Genomic DNA, 19,693 nt, shown 5'->3' with positions numbered 1-19,693 from the left:
AAAACTGACAGCAGAACAATACAAAGCGGCATTCATCAATGTCAGTGGCTTCCATTTGCTGTCGCTGTCCTACTCCTCATTCCTCTGCACGCTTTCCTCGGCTCACATACTTTATAAGAATAAAGGCTTTGAATCTGCTCTGAAGGATGTCAAAAAACTAGCTGATAATCTTGGAGCTGACTCATCATTTGACAATTCATATCACAAAATACGATAGAAAGTCATGATGAGTCTACAAACTTTACACCGGAAGATCAATTCCGAGCTGATTTTTTCATTGTTCTGGTTGATACTATAAGAGCTAGAGCAACTAAACTCTTGTGAGTTTTTGCACTGTTATTATGATAGCCGGAAGGAAGAAATCCATTTTTAGTGACTACGCTACCCTTTCCACGCACCTTCTCATTCTCTCTATCGCTCTATCTCGCTCTTAATCGTGCAGTGCGCTCTCCTTGTCGAAGCGGAGCTAGATATAATGTTTGATGTCGGCAAGAGAAGCGGGAGAAAGAGAGAGACAGATGAATAAAAAACAGGTGAGTAATAATGGAACACCAAATATTATAAAATTCTCATAGAATAGGTCACTAGGTGGAACGGGTGCAAGCAAAGTGTAAAAATTAACATTAGAACAGTAAAAAACCATGCGGCAAAACCAATTCCGGCCCTTGCGTATAATTACGTAAAATATGTATGTATTGTACTATATAAATCATAAGCTCACATATGTACATATATTGACTGAGTACCGGGCATAAAAGTAGAGCCGTGACCCTTGCCGCGGCTCACAATTTTCCCGATCGATTGGTGGCAAAATGTCGCTCTTAGAACTGAAGAGTACCAGGACAAAAATAGATTGGAGATGTATGAATAGTGGCAGCCATCACGGACATTACGGCCATTGAAAGTTTTTCAATATAACGTTAAGAAAAATATCATAAGTGTCATTCAAAAAGCTTGGGCTTCTGCCTGTTTTCTGCCAGCGGGGAGCGGAGTTTTTTAAAATTTAAACTCTAGTTACAACTATAATAAAAAGGATACAAATTATTATCAATTATTGTTATCGCCTAATGTACGCTCTGGGGGTCACCACACCTGAGGGCGACCCTGCCTTCTCCATACCACGAACGTTTTGCTTTGAAGCAACGTAGCGCACGTTGCGCTAAGACCTGCAGTATGCTAATTAATTGATGTTTTCTTCTATGCATTTCGGTTTGTAGCTTAATTAGCGTACATTTATTGCAATTCGAGCTATATTTTGTGCATTTTCTTTGCAATTTTTTCTGATTAGTATCGAAAGACAACAGCTGTGATGGAGATGCGTATTTAGTATCGCATGTCTGGCAGGCGCTAGTGCTAAAATGATGGCTGAGTGAGGCAGTGCACTTTCAAAAGCGGTTACTTTTTGAATGGCGCTCTTATTTGAACGAGAAATCCGTCATAATAAGCAAGCATCCAGAATGATTATGTACTTCCGAAATATATACTAGTATCAATGGTATCACGCTCTGTCTACGGAATGCTGCAATTTGGTGGTGTTTTCCTCTCGATTCCCAGGGAACTGCAATCAATTTGCAGATTACCACACGTCCTCCCTCTCTCTCTCTATCTCTGCCAGGCTGCAACAGCAACAAATGGCACCAGAAAAGTGCCGCATAGCTTGCAAGTTTTCCACTTCACCTGAAATTCGATGCCCGGGAAAACAAATTTGATCAAAACTGACAGCAGAACAATACACAGCGGCATTCATCAACGTCAGTGGCTTCCATTTGCCGTCGCTGTCGTATGCAGAACATTCCCCTGCTCAGCTCGTCCTCCACCTCCTGGCCCCCTTCTCCATACCCCGAACATAATAAATCATCTGCAAATTGATTTTAAAACTTCGACAGCTAACAAAAAACTGCAGGCAAAAATAGAAGAAAACAAAACAGACAGTGCAAAATGAAATCTGCACCAGAACTGGGAAATTTTATGAGCTGCAGCATGGCATCTGCCGTCTGCCGTATCCCGCCTGGTGTCCAAAAAGCACACACACATACACATAGAGGAACCCAAAACCGACGCCGAGCCCCTCGCTTGTCTACATCCTCGTACGCGCTGGCAGGCCAGCCCCCAACGTTCCCCCAACGATTCCCCAAAGGGTTTTTGTCAGGTCCCAAAACTAATATCAAATTGATAGCTTTTAAATTTGATTTCGCGTCTTATCACCCAAAACTCGCTTAAGCCAGCTAGTTGCAGCGTTTTGCTGCTGGCAGAGCAAATGGAGTGTGCAACCGCTCTATGCCACTGCCCCCGATTTCCGCCCATTCCGCTCATGCATTAAAAATGAGGCAGCAGCAGGCAAAGCATTTAATGCTGCATGTGCAACGTGCCGTATGCTTGTTGTGCTTTTTGTTTTTCGGTTTCTACTCCAGTTCTGGCCTTGACGGTGCCATGCCACCGTGCCACCGTGCCACCGAGCCACCGAGCCACCGTGCCACCAGGTGCAGCAGCCAGCATGCAGCCACCCATCCATCCATCCAGCCATTCCTTTGGCTCAGTGTAGGCTTCAGTCACATGGATTGCTGGCCCCCAACTAATATCGAGTACTCTTGAGCGGCTCTCTGTTTCGGTTCGCCTCAGGAAAATTGTTATCACAGACTGCATCCGGAAGAGGCAGCCGAAGTCGACACCGACGCCGATGCCGATGCCCCTCGTGTGCTTCTGCTGCATGCAACTCGGTCGGTTATTTTATGTTCAACATTTCTGTTCCTTGATTCAGATGCTCGTCGGCATTTGGCGCGTGCAGTTGACTCGGCAAAAACACTCTCGAAACCCGACCAAAGGCCAAAAATATCTAAAATAGAACTTCCGTAGATTGGAACGCGTACCGCGATATGTGAGGAGTGTCGCACTTGCGCAGTCTACAAGAACCACAAAACCTAGAAGCACAGCTGCCCGATAAGAGGCTCAAGAACTTCCGCTCTTCGTCCACGTTTTATCGCTTGAAGCTTGTGTTGTTTTCCGTTTTTTTTTTCGGTGCTTCCTCTGTGAATCTGCGACATAGCCATGTGGTGGCGAGGAGTGCTCCTGTTCCACCTGTTCCTGCTGGCGGGCTGGTCAGAGGCCGCCTACTGTCCGACGGGATGCAACTGCTACGAGCGCACCGTGCGCTGCATTCGCGCGAAGCGCACGACCACTCCGCAAGTGCCCTACGACACCCAAGTTCTGTGAGTATTCCTCTTCATCCTTTTCCGGGGGATTGGGGCTCTGTTCTGCATAAATCATTCTGGCTGTTGGCTTTCCAAATTCCAAATTCCATAAATTAGTTTTTAATGTTTTCCGTTGGCCCTCTGCAGGCGGCAGTGGCGTTAATTTGATGCCCTGCCCCATCTGTGCCAGCATCATCTTTATCTCCATGCATCCAACCTAACCTCCCACCACCATCAACACCCCCACTCCCACCCCCACCATCGTGTTGACTCAATTAAACGGATGTCTAGAGAGAGAGCTGCCTGGGTTCTGGGCTCTGGGTTCTGGATTCTGTGTTCTGTGTTCTGTGCTCTGTGCCCTGGGATTTGTATATTTATCGCACGCCATGCCATGCCCCACACAAAGCGATTGGAGGCGACGCAAACACAACGCGACAACGCGACTACGCGACTCGCAATATTTGCATGCACGCGGAATACTTCTGACGTTGCATTTATTTTCCGAAATGTCAGCAGCTTTCGCATGAATTTCGGGAGCCACACCACCAGAATCCGAATCCTCGAAGCGGATTTGTGGGTGGATGGAGCGGCGGATAACTTGGCAAATGTTTGTGGAGCATATGCATATTTATATAGGCCGCGGCATGCTTTCTCCTCCTGCCCCTCCATTTGGGGCAGCATCTGTGCTGTGCTCTGCTGTGCAACGGTAGCAGCTGCCACAGCCGGCGGCAAGTTGTCAGACGACAGATAGAAAGAGAGACAGCTCTGCTCTGGAGGTGGAATTTCTCCTGGTATTTATGGGGGAATTCAATTTTCATTGGGTTAAGTTGTTGAGCGAACGATGGAGGATGTACACGAATAAACTGACAGATATTCGCACATTCTGTCAGCCAGAGAATGGGCTCCTTCTGTACGGTGCTGCAGTGTGCTGCACAGTGGCTACAGAGACAGGTTTTACCGGATGAAAGATCTATACAGATCCAAGAGAAAGAAGAAGTTCTGAGCTTGAGGAAAAACCCAGTGATGGCAGATTTCAAATTGAAAACAAGGGGCAGGTCCATATTCACCATCACCATACAACATGGAGATATGTATCTACCAAATTCATCGAGAACCTGCTGCATTTCGGCAGTCATTCCCAGCCCCATCCCATAAGCTCCACAGAACTGGCATAAGAAAAAAGAATTCTTTGTTTATCCATCATCCGAAGTCGCATACTGCAAATCCGCACTCCATATCATTCCTCTGATCCTCTACCATTTGTTGGCTCGCCGCACAACAATTTCTCAAAGAAGTGAAACCCCAAACCACACCCACCCCCACAAAAAAGGAGTAGCCACAGAGAGCACAGACGGAGAGAGGCACTTTTGGCAGTACTTAAATTAATCTTCATTTTAAATAAGGTGATGGCTGCATAATTTATCATTGCCCCGAGAGCTGAATGCACACAAAATACTCACACAACAATAGGAAAAATTCCAAAAGAAGGAGAAGGAGAGGGAGCAACAGAGACGGGGCGAGTGGTGGTGTGGATGCATTCAGCAACTTTTCTGATTCCATTCTGATTCGCATTTCATTTATTCCGCATCCGACCCGTTGCACACTTTTAATTAATTTGTTTCATTTATAACGAGTACGAGTACGAGTACGAGTACGACTACTGCATGTGTCTAAAAAAGTTTCCCTGGTTTTTCCTCCAGCTTGTTCTTCCCCTTTGCCCCCCTTTCATGTGGTGTGTGCTTTCCATGGGCAGCAGCCCACATGTTTATGTGCGGCGAGTCGACTCGAGTCGGGTCAGATTTTCTCCATTTATATTTCATATTTTCTCAAAATGTTCACTCGAATGCCTCCTAAAATAAAATACAAAAAAAAAACAACCAAATGCTCGCATGTACTCGTACTAGTCTCCAGGCTGAGGCAGAGGCAGTGACAGACATTATATTTTTGCATTTGTTTGTGCTCTCCGATGCGCATGGAAATGTTTTTGCCTTAATTTTGTTAATGGCCAAAATGTTGTTTATAATTTTCGTTGCTGGAAGATGCTTTCGGGTCGGGGCTCTCTAGATAGATGTCTGACAGAAAATAAAATGTAAAGAAGCAAAGTCAAATAAAATAGTTTATTCAAACGAATTCCTCAAAAATGTGTTTTATTTGAACTCCAGAAACCTCTTGGATCCACCATTGCCAAAGCAAAGAATTCTTGGCTCAAAAGGCTACACGAAAATGTATCTTAAGCCAGAAATTCTCCTGAAATTTGTTGTAGAAGAGATTGAGAGCCAGATTTGATATCTTTCGAAGCTTTGGGGTTCTATTTTTGCATATCCTGCAATGTTCGGATTTTAAGAGTATATTCAAATGAATGAGAGCTTCCATGTTATAGTCCTACTTCTAATGTGATATCTTGCTTGCAAGTCTACACTTGCTTCGGGGAAAATATCCTGTATATTGCTATCCGCACTTCATTGAAAAAGCCTTCCTCTCCAGCTGCTGCTGCTGCTGCAGCACCAACGCCAGCTCAGGGCCTAAGCCACATTTCACTTCCTTGAAACTGTCCATCCATCAAGCATAAAGTCCTCTGCCTTTTTTTCAGCTTTTGCCTCCATTGAAAGTTGCGCTTTCAATGGCTGCTGGGTCGTAAAAAAGAACTGCAACTCACTCTGCCTGCCTCTGCCCCATCTCAGCCCCTTCCCTTGCCCTTCGTGCCCCAACAAAAGGCCAAACATTTTGGCTCTTTCCGTGTGCATTTTGAACTTGCAACTAAATGGAAGTCCGAGCCGAGACTCTGTAACATATGCGAGCGGCGGCCGGCAACTTGCATCATTCATCTTGCCACACGCCACTCCGCCCACCCACACACATGGCGCTTGGCGCTGAGAAGGGGGGGAAGAGGGCGAAGGGGGGCTGCAGTTTTTTTTGCTCCCTTTCCATCGGAGCTAAATAAATGCACTTGATTTCATTTCATGATGATGCATTTTCCGCTGACCTCCCATAAACCACACACATTTCTTGCCTCCTCGGAGGCAGTTGCTTTGTCATTATACGAGCGGGGCAAGCCACACTCGAAGCCGTGCCTCCGCCCCTACTTTCTTTGCATAGAAGAGCGAACCACATAAAATACAGATGGAGCCCGTGCAGCAGATGAACAAAATCTATTATGCACTGAGAAAAACGGTACTATCTTTGCATTCCAAAAGGAACTTTAAACGTGAAACCCCCTCAAATATATATACCTTCCTTTTGCCAGTCAGATATGGGCATTTCCATTTCATTAGCTCTGGGATGGGGTTCATCTGCGAGGCCATAAATTATCTCTATTGGTTATTTTTCTAATTGAATTAAACACCGGTCGTGCCATATCATATCACCTCATAGTTTCCCATAAATCACTTCCAAAAAGGAAACTTAGTTGGCTTTTTGCAAAGACTTTGAGACAACAGTTTGGCGTAGAAGAAAACACGACCAAAAAAAGGGAACTTTTGCTTGAGAGGCTTTCAGATCAAAGTTAATGATATAATATGCCAAGAGCTTGATTTAGTTAAGTTTCATTCAATTTCGAAAATAATATTGGAGCAAAGGCATATGGAAATGGGTTTAATATTAGCTTGGTCTCGGCTAACTTTTCCATGGAAGTTTTCCATATATGCATTGACGTATCGAATATTTTTCAAACATTTGCATTGTTCTTTTTCTTTTTATTGTTTTTGCAAGTGTGGCCTCTGGTCTTTGCCTCTTGGAGGCTCGGCAGCGGCGGCAGCGCCTTGTGCAATCTAATAACTTCGGGCATTATGCACATATGAAATATATCTCATCTAATGTCTGCCCCTCCCCCTCCCGTTCCCTCTCTGTCTGCCTGCCTGTGTGGGTGGCTTTGCTGTTGGAACAAAAATCGCCTCACGTTGCCATATGCCGGGCATATTAAAAACTTTGATTAGTGTCCAGTTCGCTGGCTCTTGCCACGCCCACGCCCACGCCCACACCACACACCACACACACATGCATTGTTCTGCATAATATATGGCCACTACATTGCGATGTACATTGTACATACATATAGTATTTGCTTGGATTTTTGTTTGTGAGTTTTGTGAATCAACTATTTGGGAAAAGTATTTTTTGTTTGCCCAAAAATTGTTTCAATCTGCCCTCCCGCTCCAATACGCTGGCTGGCTGGCTGGCTGGTTGGGTGGCTGTTTTCTTTCTCCCTCTTCGGCTGCTCGCTGTTTTTCTTCTCTTTCTATTTCGCTGTGTGCCCCCCTCTCTCTTTCTCCCATTCTCTCTGTGAATTCCTCATTTCGTTTTTGGTGCATTTATGCGTGACAAATGCCTTGTATTTTGTGTAGCGCTCTACGGGTCGTCGTCTCCATATCCGGGCTCCTGGTTCCTGGTTCCAGGATCTCCTCCTCCTCCTCCTCCTTCTGCCATTCCCCCTGTTCCCTCTCTTATTAAATATGCATAAATTTCCTTTTTGCACATAGCATTCGTTGCTGCTGCTGTTGTTTTTAGTTGTTGGAATTTTGCATTTACATTTGCTGTTTATTTGTCGGTGGAAATATTGAAATTGTTGCCAATGGATGTCCTAGCAGCAGCGGCAGCAGCAGCTTCTGACTCCTGCCTGCATTTCCTGGGGGACTCGAAGTGAAATGATATCCAGGGTTTTCCGTTCAGGTGTGGTTCTTGTTGGAATAATTACAGCAGAATTCGAATCCGAATCAGAATCAGCAGCAGCTGTGCCTCTGGCTGTGGCTGTATCTGTATCTGTGGCTGTGGCTGGGGCTGTCTTTGTGGAATATGCTCAAATATTGTATCTTCTGGATGGCAGGAAGCTGTTGCAAATTGTCTAAAGATTGCCTAATTTGCTTGTAATATTTGATTTGATTTAATATGCATCCCTGAAATGCATTTCATATGGATTTAATTAGTTTTTAGCTTCAATTGATGCGAGCATCAAATGTTAATTGAATGATGAATGCTTATGGGATTATTATTAGGAAATACTCAAAGAATACCAGATGTTCATTTAACAAATTAGTTTACACACTCGAAGAACTGCTCCCCATCTCCCTCTGTTTCTCCTTCTCCCTCTCACTCTCTGTCTTCCTGTGGCAGATCCATCCATCTCTGTTTGCGTTTAGTCCCTGGCAATAAATCCCTCTAAATGCAATTGCCAATTCAATTACCAATCAATCAAAGAGCATTCAAACTTCGTCCTTTGGAGCTAGCAATCCCCCTCCTCATCCCCCCCCCTCCCCTGACACACACACACACGCACTCCTTGTCTGGCTCCTCCTCTCCTCTCCCTCTCCTCCCCCCCGTTTCGTTTGCAATACAATATCATTGCTGTAAGAGCTTTTTTCGGCTGCAGTTGCAGTGTTTGGTTTTTGTGGCATTCAGTCTGACTTTTCGATTGTTAAATATTTGCAGGGCGGGCAACAAAAGCCCGACACGGCACTGAAAACAAAATGAATCCGATTCTGTTGGCCAGAATGTGCCACTCAATCGGTAATATGATTTGTAATTATGCAAATGAAGCCGTCCCCCAGTGCCCCACCAATAGGGAAAGGGCAACAAGAAAAGCAGAGACGGAGAGAGAGTCAAATGGGAGTTACATTTTTGGATGATTAAAGCTGAATGAGAAAAGTTGTCCGCCTCAAAGGGAAAGGCAGAGGCAGGGCAGGGCAGGGCAGGGCAGAGGCAGGGCAGGGGGAAAGGGTCCCCTGCGGCAGGGCAAAGTTTTTGCCAATCAAAGCGTATGCATTTTTAATTCACTGCCAAATGCAGATGGAATGAAGGAGATGGCTATCGAAGAGAGATAGAGAGAGGGAGACCAACGTGAAGGATGCCGAATCTCGAGTTGCATCGAGAGAGCGGGAGCCCCAATGCGATTCTGTCAAGGAGCCTGTCCGACTGTCTATCTCTCTGTCTCTGTGCCTGCCTGCCAGGCTGTTCGCTTCACTTTGACATAGAAAAATCTTCTATTGATTTCGCCTTGCCACATGCAGCATGCAGCATGGCTGCCCCCAATCGTATCAGCCATCCCTCTTTTGGCTCCCTCTTCAGCCCCGCCTTCTCCCCCACTCCCCCACGTCTCGTCACGCTGTGCAATTTGCATTTAAAGTTTAGCTTCTTTCTTTTTGCCATTCTCCCTTTTGCATTCCTGCCAATTCCTTTGCTTTAATGCTACAAAGTAGCACTTGCTTCATTGCCATCGTCCACGCCCCAGTCCCAGCCCCCAGCCCTAAGCCCTCAGCCTCTGGCCAACGCCCACACGCTTTGTCATTTCGCATGCTCGTTAGTGCAGAGCAAAGAATGCAAAATAGCAAGATACTGGCGGGATAGTAGGTGGCAGGAGGTGGCAGGAGATAACATGCAACACCACCAACATCATCGCTACACAAACACATGCCACAATTTATAAGCAAAGTTATTTTGCCCCAGCAGAAAAAAAACACGAGGTGGGAAAGGGCTGGGCCAGGGGCTGGGGCAGAGCTCCGTTGCTCCGATAGCAACCGGCAACATGTCAAAGTGGAGCAATCGGCATGTGCAACGGACACGGAGCAGAACGGACACAGACACGGACACGGATTCGGACTTGGAGTCGGAGTCGGAATCGGACTCTGTCGGAGGCAACTGTCGGTCAAGCATAAGAAACAAGCAGTAGAAGCGGTCCATAAGTATGCAATGGGAAAAGAGAGAAAAACACAGAGAGACGGAGAGACAGAGAGTGTATATACGACTAGGGGATACCTTAAAAACAAAGGGAAACAGTATCCGTGATAGCTTTGGTAAATGATAGCCTTATGTATCACCATATCCTTAAAAGTGTATAAAGGTCAAAGACGAAGTAACCCGATAGAAGAGATGCAGAGACCTTTGGATAAGTTCAAAAGAGCCAGTATGGATCTTAAATATTTGTAGACCCGTACCGCTGCTGCCTCCTGCCTGTGGCATACCCCAAGCAGCACTCCGGAATTACCTTACCCGTTTTAAGAGAAAGGTAGAATTCTGGAGGAGCCCAAAAGCGGGCGAATGAAAAGCATTGAAAAAGCAAAGTCCTGGAATGCTGAAACCTGCGCTGAGAGATGCCGCTGCCGGTGCCGTGGCCGATGCTGGCCATCATGTGGAGCCGACCAGGTAAAGTCAACAACAGAGTCAGAGTGGCAGAAGGGCGAGTGGAAAAAATGTAAGAAAAGATGCCACTGCCAATGGTAGGGCTACTGCCCTGCCGCTCACTGCTCGACGAGGCGGCAAACTAACCCCACCCCCGTCCAGAGCAGGTCCAGGGCCAAGTGGCAGACCACGTAGCCAAGGCACCGGACAGATGCATAGCCGTAATAATGTTAATGTAAATGTTGCTAGTGGAGCAGGTACAGGGGCACAGGGGCACACGGGGCAAGTCGAGTGGCCATCAGTTGGTCCGAGCTGCTGCTGCTGTTGAAGATTCTGGCAGATATTAACATGGCGTATACGTAATGGTTCCGAATTAGTGGACTGAATTATCTTTAATATTTATGCTATCTATAATATAGTGGTAATTTATAAGGATAGCGGGGGGTTCTTTGGGGTTTCAACTAGCATTCTCGACTTACCTCTGCTCCGCGAGAAGAAGTCGAGCAAAAGGGGTTTGAAAGATCACGCGTTGCGACGGTCCACAATGAAATGGTACAAGGTGGTCCGCTAACTCCCGTTCGGGTCTTATTTCACGCAAGAGTGAGCACACTAGAGAGAGAGCTGCTGTTGTACGACCCGAAAGGAGAGCGCGTGGCGAGAGCGGACCATCTTCTATACCACCTGCGGGTAGTGGCTTTTTGGTGCTCAAGCGGAAGAATACAATGATGAGCATAGGAATAGCGAAAGGTATAGCTCAAATGACTTTGAAATATAGAAGGCTCAAATAAGCGGCTAATTTCTCCGCAGTAATGTGGAACGATCCTCAAAAGCTTATTTGGCTCAGGTTCAATACCACATACCACGTACTCGCTCAAATGCATTGCAATGCGGGAAATTGCCTTTAAAAGAATTGGAAAAGAGTTTGAAAATAGCCGAAATACACAATAAAAGAACTTAAATTTAATATCCTCCCCCCCACCAATGCCACGCCCTAATCTAATACCCAGAACACACACACAGTGCAAAAAAATACAATATATGTAGGAGGACTGGCATAATATTCGGCTTTTATCCGCATATTAAACCATTTCCACTTGAATGGAGAACTGATTTCATTGCGTTTTTATGCTCGTACGATCCATATATCGTACGCAATGCTCCTGTACATGTACATACATATATCCACTCCACTTCACGTGCATTGTGTGTGTGCTTCCCTTTTTGGCTCTTCGAATATATAAAATATATCCTAGTGCCAGATGGGAGAAGGCGGAAGGCAGAGGAGACAAGGGAGGGGCATATAAATCTGCTGTATAATTGAATTTCACACGCTGCCAAAATATCAAATAAAAAATAAATAAAACCCAAAAGCAACGAAAGTTTAAATAAAATTTAGTTCAACAAAAATACCCAAGCGGTGAAGGGTGGGGAGGGGGGATGGGAATGGCGGAGTGTGTGCTGCCTGAAAATGTGAGAATTATAACCGAACTGAACCGAACCACCTCCCCACTCTCCCCCAACGGGCACCCTTCTTCTGGTAGCCACTTTTAACCATGGAGGTGTTGACCGAACTGCAAGCAGCTTAAGCAGCATGCCACAGCAGTCACCAGTCACCAGGCAACAGAGCAACCCGTCGGTGGAGGGGGGTACGAGGAGTATGAAATCCTGTGGAGAATGCAGATGGGAATGAAAGTCCTGAGGAGATTGCAGATGGGAATTGAAGGTCCTCAGGAGGAGGGGGACGGGACTTGCTCTGGAAATGGGAATGGGAATACTCGCCTGTATGCTCGCTCCTTTAGTCGGACGGCAATTGCATGTGTGGCAAGTGCTCTTGTGAGACATTTACACCTGTAAAAACATTTGGACCAGAGGAGGGTAGGAGGAAGAGGAAGAAGCAGCGGCAGCAGCAGCAGCAGCCGGGGGCTGGAGGAACAGGAAGAGCATGGAGCTAAGGGGAGCATAAGTAATATTGGGAGTAGAAGAAATAAGAACACGGAATGGAATGGAGAAGGAGAATCATTAGCAGGATAGGCAGCAGTGCCTGCGGGGGGGGAGCACCAGTAGGGGAAGCAGTACCTGGAGACCAGAGAATGGTGATGGCTGATGGCACAACACATTAGCAGCCCAAGAAAACAGAAAATAGAAAACAGAAAAGTGACGCTCGAGCTGTGACAAGAGCAGTCCTCGTGTGTAAAGAACAGAACAGAGCAGAACAGAACAGAACAGAACAGAACACTCTATAAATAGAACTAAGGACACCTAAGGACGATCTAAGGGGAGAACTAGGAGAGCTGCAGACACCCAAGGAGTGCAGCACGAGGAGAGTGCACTGCCTCAGATGACCAGCAATTTGGAAAGGCTTCGAAATTTGTTGCTTGGGAATTTCCTTGCTTTATCTCCAGCTGGTTTTCTGGTTTCAGGTTCGACTTTTCCTACTGCTTTTCTTTGGGAGTTGCCCTCCGCTGCTCCCGCCCTGCTCCTGCCCTACTCCTCCTCCTGCTGTTGGGGAGTTCTTCTTTTTTTCGAGTTTTTTCAGTGGCAGCCCAAAAGTATGCAACGAAAGTTTAGATTCCACCCCTCCCCCCCACCACACGCTCGCTCCGACTCTCGGAAGTGAATTTTCCGCACGTGGCCTAACTTTTGCTGCCTGGCTCCGTGGCCCCTCCCAGGACGCACCATTCTGGCGTGTCATGCAGTCAGCAATCTTTATCCAACCCCAAACCCCCCCTCACACTCCCACTCGACTGCACGCCCCTTTGAGTGGGCGCCTTTCATTCTTTTCTTGCGGATTTTCCTCGAGGATTGCATTTAACGCAGAAACAGGAAGGAAGGAAATGCCATGTCGACGCTAAAACTGGGTTAGCTTACATAACGACAACATTAACGACAACGTTTTCCTTCCTCTCAAACAGGGGGTCGGCGGGGGCAGGGCAGGGCAGATGGAGGGGGTGGAGCTGAATGAAGCCATGTAGGAGGGCGTTCGCTTCACGCTTCGTCGCTTATTGGACATAATTACTGAATATAACAATTCTGTGGTGTGTGCGGCATGGGGCATGGACTCCGCCTGCCATAGCCACTTGTGCGTAACCGCAGCAGCGACAGATAACTGCAACAAAAGCAAAGTCCGGGGCATGCAGCCAGCCAGCGATGGTGTGCTGGGGCCAAAGGACCCACATATCAATTCCGTGTGAGCGGACATCGTGCAACTTCTTGTTGCAGCAGTTCCCGGCAGGACAGGAGCACCGCCCCGGTTCCTGGTCAGTGGAGAAGAGCAGGCATCCGTTGCCTTTATCGCTTACACTTGGCCAAAGCCCCGCTTTTATGCTTCGTTTTTTTTTTTTTGTGTTTGGCATTGATTCAACGGAATCCTTAAAGTTGAACAGTTTTAGAGTTGGATTTGGGGTTTGGGTTTCGGGTTTCCGATTTCCGATTTCGAATTTTGGGTCTGGGCTGGGAGCGTAATGCCAGCGAAACTTTTGGCCCTTTTGTCACTTTTGGAACAATGTTAATTGCTTTAGAGTTTACTTTTCGACTTTAGCTTCCCGGGATAAAGGGGGGCGGGGGCGATGGGCGGTGGGCGGTGGGCGGATGTCCCAAGGCATGCATTAAATTGTGCTGATCTGCTGCATGCCATGGTTTGGCTCTTTTGTTGCTCTGTTCGAATGGAAATGGGAGCTAAACAAAGCGTTTTATGCATGCACACTCCAAGCCAATTACGCAAAGTGCTCTAAGTATCTCAAACAGCAGCAGCAGCAGCCGGGGGCAGCAACCGACCCAAAACTGGACACAATTACATTAACAGTTTAGCACACACACACCGATAGAGGGAGAGAGGGAGTGTGTGTGTGTGTGCAAGGATTGAGGGCAAAACAAACAGAATGAAATTAAATCAAAGGCTCGAAAATAAGCTCTGGAAAAGGAGTGCTGCTGCTGCCTGCCTGATGCAGTAACCAACAGTAACCAACAGTAACTAACTGGGCTAAAAGCTGTTGGCTTGTCTTGGCCCCTTGTGCCTCTCTGCCGCTGCAATCGTCCCTCCCTCAGCCTCTGCCTCTGCCTCTGCCACTTGCTGAAGCTGTCAGACTGACAAAGTGACTGCCTGACTGACAGCTGAACTGTTACACACACCAACACACACACAGAGAACAACACAAATAGACGACTGCACACAAATAAACAATGTCAAGAGTTAAAAGCGGTAGGGTAGGGCGTGGAGGTGGGGGTGGCACTGTGCACAGCTTTTGTTTAACAATAATAAAATGGCACTACTATAGAAAAAACAAAAAATAAGAACAGCCTGCAGGCGAGTGGCTCGACCAAGAGGATACCCCAGGGCCCAGCATGGATGATCTTGCATCGTACATTATCGGCACTCCAAAGCCCAGACCTCTGGCTCCATAGGATGGATCTCGACTATGGATGATAATCCAGATTGTATACCCTTTCTGGGATCATCCTGAACACAACATACCCTTGGTAGCCCTGGAAATGCCCGCCAGAGGCAAAGGCAAAGGGCAGCAGGATCCCCTCAGTGCAATTGGGATCTGTGGTATAGGCTGAAGGATTGCATTACCAAGTGTTTTACACACACACACACACAGCATAGAGACAAGCAGAAAGACAAAGACAATTGTCATGGGTCCTTCGGACTATCGTCAGGTGTAAGGGGGGGGAGGAGGCCATCACCTGGGCAGGGCAACCCCAGCCAACAGAAGGACACACGGGTATCCGCAGATGCAAGGATGAGCTCCGCCATTGTAGGGCACTTTTATCCATTGTTGTTGTTGCGGCTGCCACTTTTTGTTGCAGCTTCCTTGCTGCGTGTTTGTAAGCCATGTTATTACAATAATGTGTCTCCAAGTGTGTGTGCGTGTGCGTGCATGCGTGTGTGTTTGCGGCATCCTTCCATCCGTCTGTGTATCTGTGCATCTGTGTGGGTTGTGGAGTGTGGAGTGCGGAGTGTGTGGCAGGCCAAAGTTAAATCATGTTTTTATTGTCACATTTGCCATAAAGGCAGCCCAGGGACCAGAGCCAGAGCCAAAGCACACCAGCAGCAGCAGCAGCAGACCGTAAAAGGATTTGGATCGGCTTGCAGGAATGGGAGCAGGGGCACAAGGCGTCATAAGATGCTGCCTAAGCTGAAGGCCCACCTGAGAGACGGAGAGGCAGGGGAGGTACATATAGGATGTAAGCCAGACAAATCATAATCAGAGCCAACAACCAGGCCACGCAAGGCGAAAGCAAAAGGCAAGTCCCAACAAAGCACAATTTCACCTTAACAACGAGGCATGGCCGAGAGGGGAGAGAGGGACTAAAGGGGGGTTGATCCCACTGATAAGGCAGCAGCGGCAGTAGTTGCACCCTCCGACGCAGCCGCCCCACGTTTATAGCCTTGTTTATGTTGCATACTTTATGGCGCTTCAAGGGGTTTCGAACGGGAACAGAGGCAGAAAGATACTAGGGGCGGGGGGAGGCAGGAGCGTGTGGCGCGCGCGGAAAAAATGGCAGAGAGTCTAATGAAAATGCAATGAACTAGAAAATAAACTGACTCAATGGATAAAAGCCAACTAACGTTGAAAGCGGAACAGCGCGCAGCGAACAGCAAACCAATTTCAATGCAGGATGCAGGAGCCATAGTTACGAGCATAAAAATTAAACATCTGCTCTGTTTATTGCCGGTCTTATATTGTATGATGGCAGGGGCGTTATCTTTCGATATTACAATAGCCACAAATGGCAAATGGAGAGTCCTTAGAGGCTCTTTTCATGAGCCACAAACGAAGAAGGAATCGAAGGACATAGAGCTGTTGCTCCGACGTAGCTTTTCAGTGAAGAAAAGCCCAACACTACTTCACACTCCTGCCCTAGAAAGGGAGTTTCCACTCGAAAACTCTTCCAAAATGGGGCTTTTAGTCCCTAGAGAAACTTTGAACAATCGAAATGCCAATTCGAGTGCATGGAAGACCACAGTTCTGGCCAAAAACGACAATACAATTGAGATCTCTAAGCGAATGCCACAAACATTTACTGTCAAATGTGCGCCGCCACAAACAGTTAATGCCACACCTCCCCCACACGCCCGCTACACGCACAGTCTTGCCGCACTCTTGTCGCTGCATGCAACATGCAATGTGGAGGGCCGCTCTCTAATTTACTTGCTGTGGTTTTTCCTTCACTAATTGTGACAACTAATTGAAATCAAATTAGTGGAAGCCACTAAACAGCTTAACGCTCGCTGGGCATGTATTTGATTGTGTCTCTCCCGATCTCCCCCTTGTTGCATGCTGCATGTTGCATGGAGTGCCAATTGTTTTCATTCAATTTACTGTCGGAGGTGGCTTTAAAATATCGCTCTTGGCTTCAGTTTTGGCTAGCCATAAATTTTCCTCAACGGACATCAAAGCGTATACGTAATGGCCCACCCAGTGTGCGTGTGTGTGCTTATGAGAGTGTGTGCGTGTGCAGGCATGCGTGAATAGACAAACATGCGAGAGAGAGAGCGAGAGAGAGAGCAGGCAAATGCCTTTGTCAATAATATGCATTAATTAAGTGCAGACATGGACACCGGGGACACAGTCCACAGTCCGGCGTCCACAAGCCAGCAAGGAGTCGACGGAGCAATGGAGCCACACAGCAGGGTTGCAGCACGGTTACGGATACGGCTACGGATACGGATACGGGTAGGGGCACGGGCACGGGCACCGACACAGAGGCACCGACACAGAGGCAGGTGCCGTACCGATTCGAACCGTGCCGCACCGGACACAGCTTGGCACTCGCTTTATGCATTTCAAATTTTAATTGAAAATATCGTCCGAATTTAATGCAAAAATGCAAATGTCATTATCCAAACAAAAACAAAAAAATAGCCATTTTCCAAAAGCGGCAGCAGTGGCGGAAGTGTCACAGCATTGAATAGTAGTTTCAAGATTCAATTTCCTTTTCCGCCTGCCACGCACACATGGACTCATAGACACACGGACACACATGGATGGGGCAGGTGGGCCTGCAGGTGGGCTTAGGGCGTGGTCTGCCTGGAAGAATGAAAGTTATTTGTGCCGCCTTTGAGCATCTGTTCGGTTGGGACTCGCTTCAGTTCTCTCTTTTTGCATGGCCGCTACTCGACAAATAGTTGCGCCACTGACACGACGCCAACTATGCGGCCTGCCACTGCCACTTGCCACTGGCAGTACCTCTGCCGCAGAGCAGGAAGAGGCATAGGGAACATCTGCAGCTGCTAGGCTCGTCGCCTGTCGACCGTCGACTTTGTGGACTCTGGACTCCACTCCGGACAGGATGGCGTATGAGTGTGTGTGCACCATTGAAGTGGACCATCGTTTGTCACACGCGTCATGGGTGGGCAGGGGTGGCAGAGACAGAGGCAGAACAGTGGTGGCACAGTGGCATGGAAAAGGGTCCGGTTGCACTTTGCCTGAACAAATAAAACAGAGATGATAGCCGGTGTCTTCCAGGGATAAAAACGAGCTCAGAATGTTGATTCAAATTAGTCAGATAGTTATGGTGCCACACTCCACACCCCCCCCCCCCCCCCCCCCCCCCCCACAGCCCCACCCACTCGCTTGACCCAATGTGGCAGAGGACTGCCGCTGCTGCTGCCTCGTGTGGATTGTTGGGTGGTTGGGGCTAATGGAGTTTGCAAGAAGTGGGCGCAAAATGTGGATCAAGCAGCCGCATTCGCACTCGCACTCGCACTCGCACAAAGGGTTGTTCTTCGTCTTCTGCTGCTGCTGCTGCTGCCACTCCTGCAACATAGTGCGGCTCCTGCTCCTGCTCCTTCTTAGAGAGAGAAAGAGAGAGAGAGAGAAAGAAATGCGAGCCTTTGCAAATTGTTGCTGCACCCGCATCCCAGTCGCCATCGGTCTGGACTGCCTCTGCCACTGCCTCGCCCCACTCCACAGCCACCGCAACGTGCATGTGGCTGCCACACAAGAGAGATGTGGATAGAGAGTGTAAGAGAGAGGTTACCACATGGATACCAGTGGGTCGACTAGCCTCAGGACTTGGGTCTTTCATCAGGCCAGAGCCAGAGCCGGAGCCAGAGCCAAGACCGAAACCAGATAGCAGGAGGCGGAAGGCAGGAGGCAGGAGCCAGGAGCCAGGGAGTCGCCGTGGCAGCGGCAGTGGCGGCTTTGTTTATGTGTGGCTCCATTTGGGCGTATGCATGTCCTTCTCCTACGGCTTCTCTCCCTTGGATTTACTCCATGGTGGTTGCATGCCCCCTGCCCCTGCCCCTGCCCCTGCCCCTGTCCCTGCCCCTGCCTCAAGCTCTACGTGCGAGTGGTTTTTGTGTTGTTCTGGATTTTTAAGTTGTTTTCGTTGTCGTTGGTTGTTTGTGATGTTGTTTTTTGTTGTTTTTGCTTTTTTTTGTGTGCGTTCATCTCCTTTTTTGTGTGTGCCTTTCCTTGTGTTGCATCCACGTCTTTAGTTGCAATTTGAGCATACCAACAAACATATGCACTTAACACACACGAACATGGACACGAGCACGGACACGGAGCACTCACACGGAGAAAGGATGAACGCTGACACCAATTAGTGCCTCCTGCTGCTGCTGCTGCCGCCGCTGTTGCAAGTTACTGCTGCTGCTGCAAGTTAGTTAGTTGCTGGGTTGTTTGTGCGTTGCATGTTTACACTAGCCACAAAACATAATTTCTGTTTAGACAACTTTAGCGGCAGCCCCACTTTCCAGTTTTCCACTTTCCGTGCCGTTTGTGGCCACAGGAACGGCCCCTGTCCGTGCAGCACCTTCGCCCTTTGCCCTGCTGCTGCTGCCCCTCGACAAAGGGGAAACGTGGCAGGAAGGATACCCTGGACGAGCCAATCAGAAGCACAGACAACCGATTGTTCCTGTGCCAGCTATATGATATTGTGATCCCATCTGATCCTCACTGAGAGCCAACATGAGGCAAGCATCAGAATCCTATTACCCCGCCCCTAGGGCTTGGGTATGGGCCCATAATTATCGCAACAACAATGACACGAGTCCCCGCATCCCACATCAGGCAGCGGTAAGCGAAGTTGGCCCAAAAGGCAGCAGGCAGCAGTTTGCATTTTTGGTATAATTTTCACTTTTGCCAAGGAAACTTTTTCGCTGCCGCATTGAATTTGCAACCAACTAAAACCCGCCACACCCAGACCAGCGGTTACCGCTGTTGCAGCTTGCAAACTTCCTGAGTTGATTAGAAAGTTGTTTTTTTAGCCGCTGTTGCTGCCACATCCTCCCTGCAGTTGCTAATGGCAGCTTAGAGCAAAAGGAGCAGGGCATGGCAGCGCAGGGCAGGGCAGGGCAGGGCAGGAGGATGTTGCAAGGCCCCCTCGCAGCTCGCGAGCATATGCGAGGAGTGAGACCTCAATCTGTGGTTGAGTTCCTCGTCGTT

General features: G+C 48.0%; 1 protein-coding gene across 1 annotated transcript in view; it reads left to right on the top strand.

Annotated features, from left to right (window-relative positions):
* The first annotated feature begins 2,744 nt into the window (after positions 1 to 2,744).
* Positions 2,745 to 19,693, top strand: part of Pxn (Peroxidasin) — a 28,472-nt gene continuing 11,523 nt past the window's right edge. Inside the window, exon 1 of the mRNA XM_001354252.4 lies at positions 2,745 to 3,206. Within this exon, the coding sequence (XP_001354288.3) occupies positions 3,046 to 3,206 (161 nt within the window). The 5' untranslated portion in view covers positions 2,745 to 3,045. The remainder of the gene's footprint in view (positions 3,207 to 19,693) is intronic.

This window comes from Drosophila pseudoobscura, chromosome X (genome assembly GCF_009870125.1).
Source record: "Drosophila pseudoobscura strain MV-25-SWS-2005 chromosome X, UCI_Dpse_MV25, whole genome shotgun sequence".
NCBI lineage: Eukaryota > Metazoa > Arthropoda > Insecta > Diptera > Drosophilidae > Drosophila > Drosophila pseudoobscura.
Note: the sequence above shows the minus strand (reverse complement) of the source record. Positions and strands in the feature narration are given on the sequence as shown.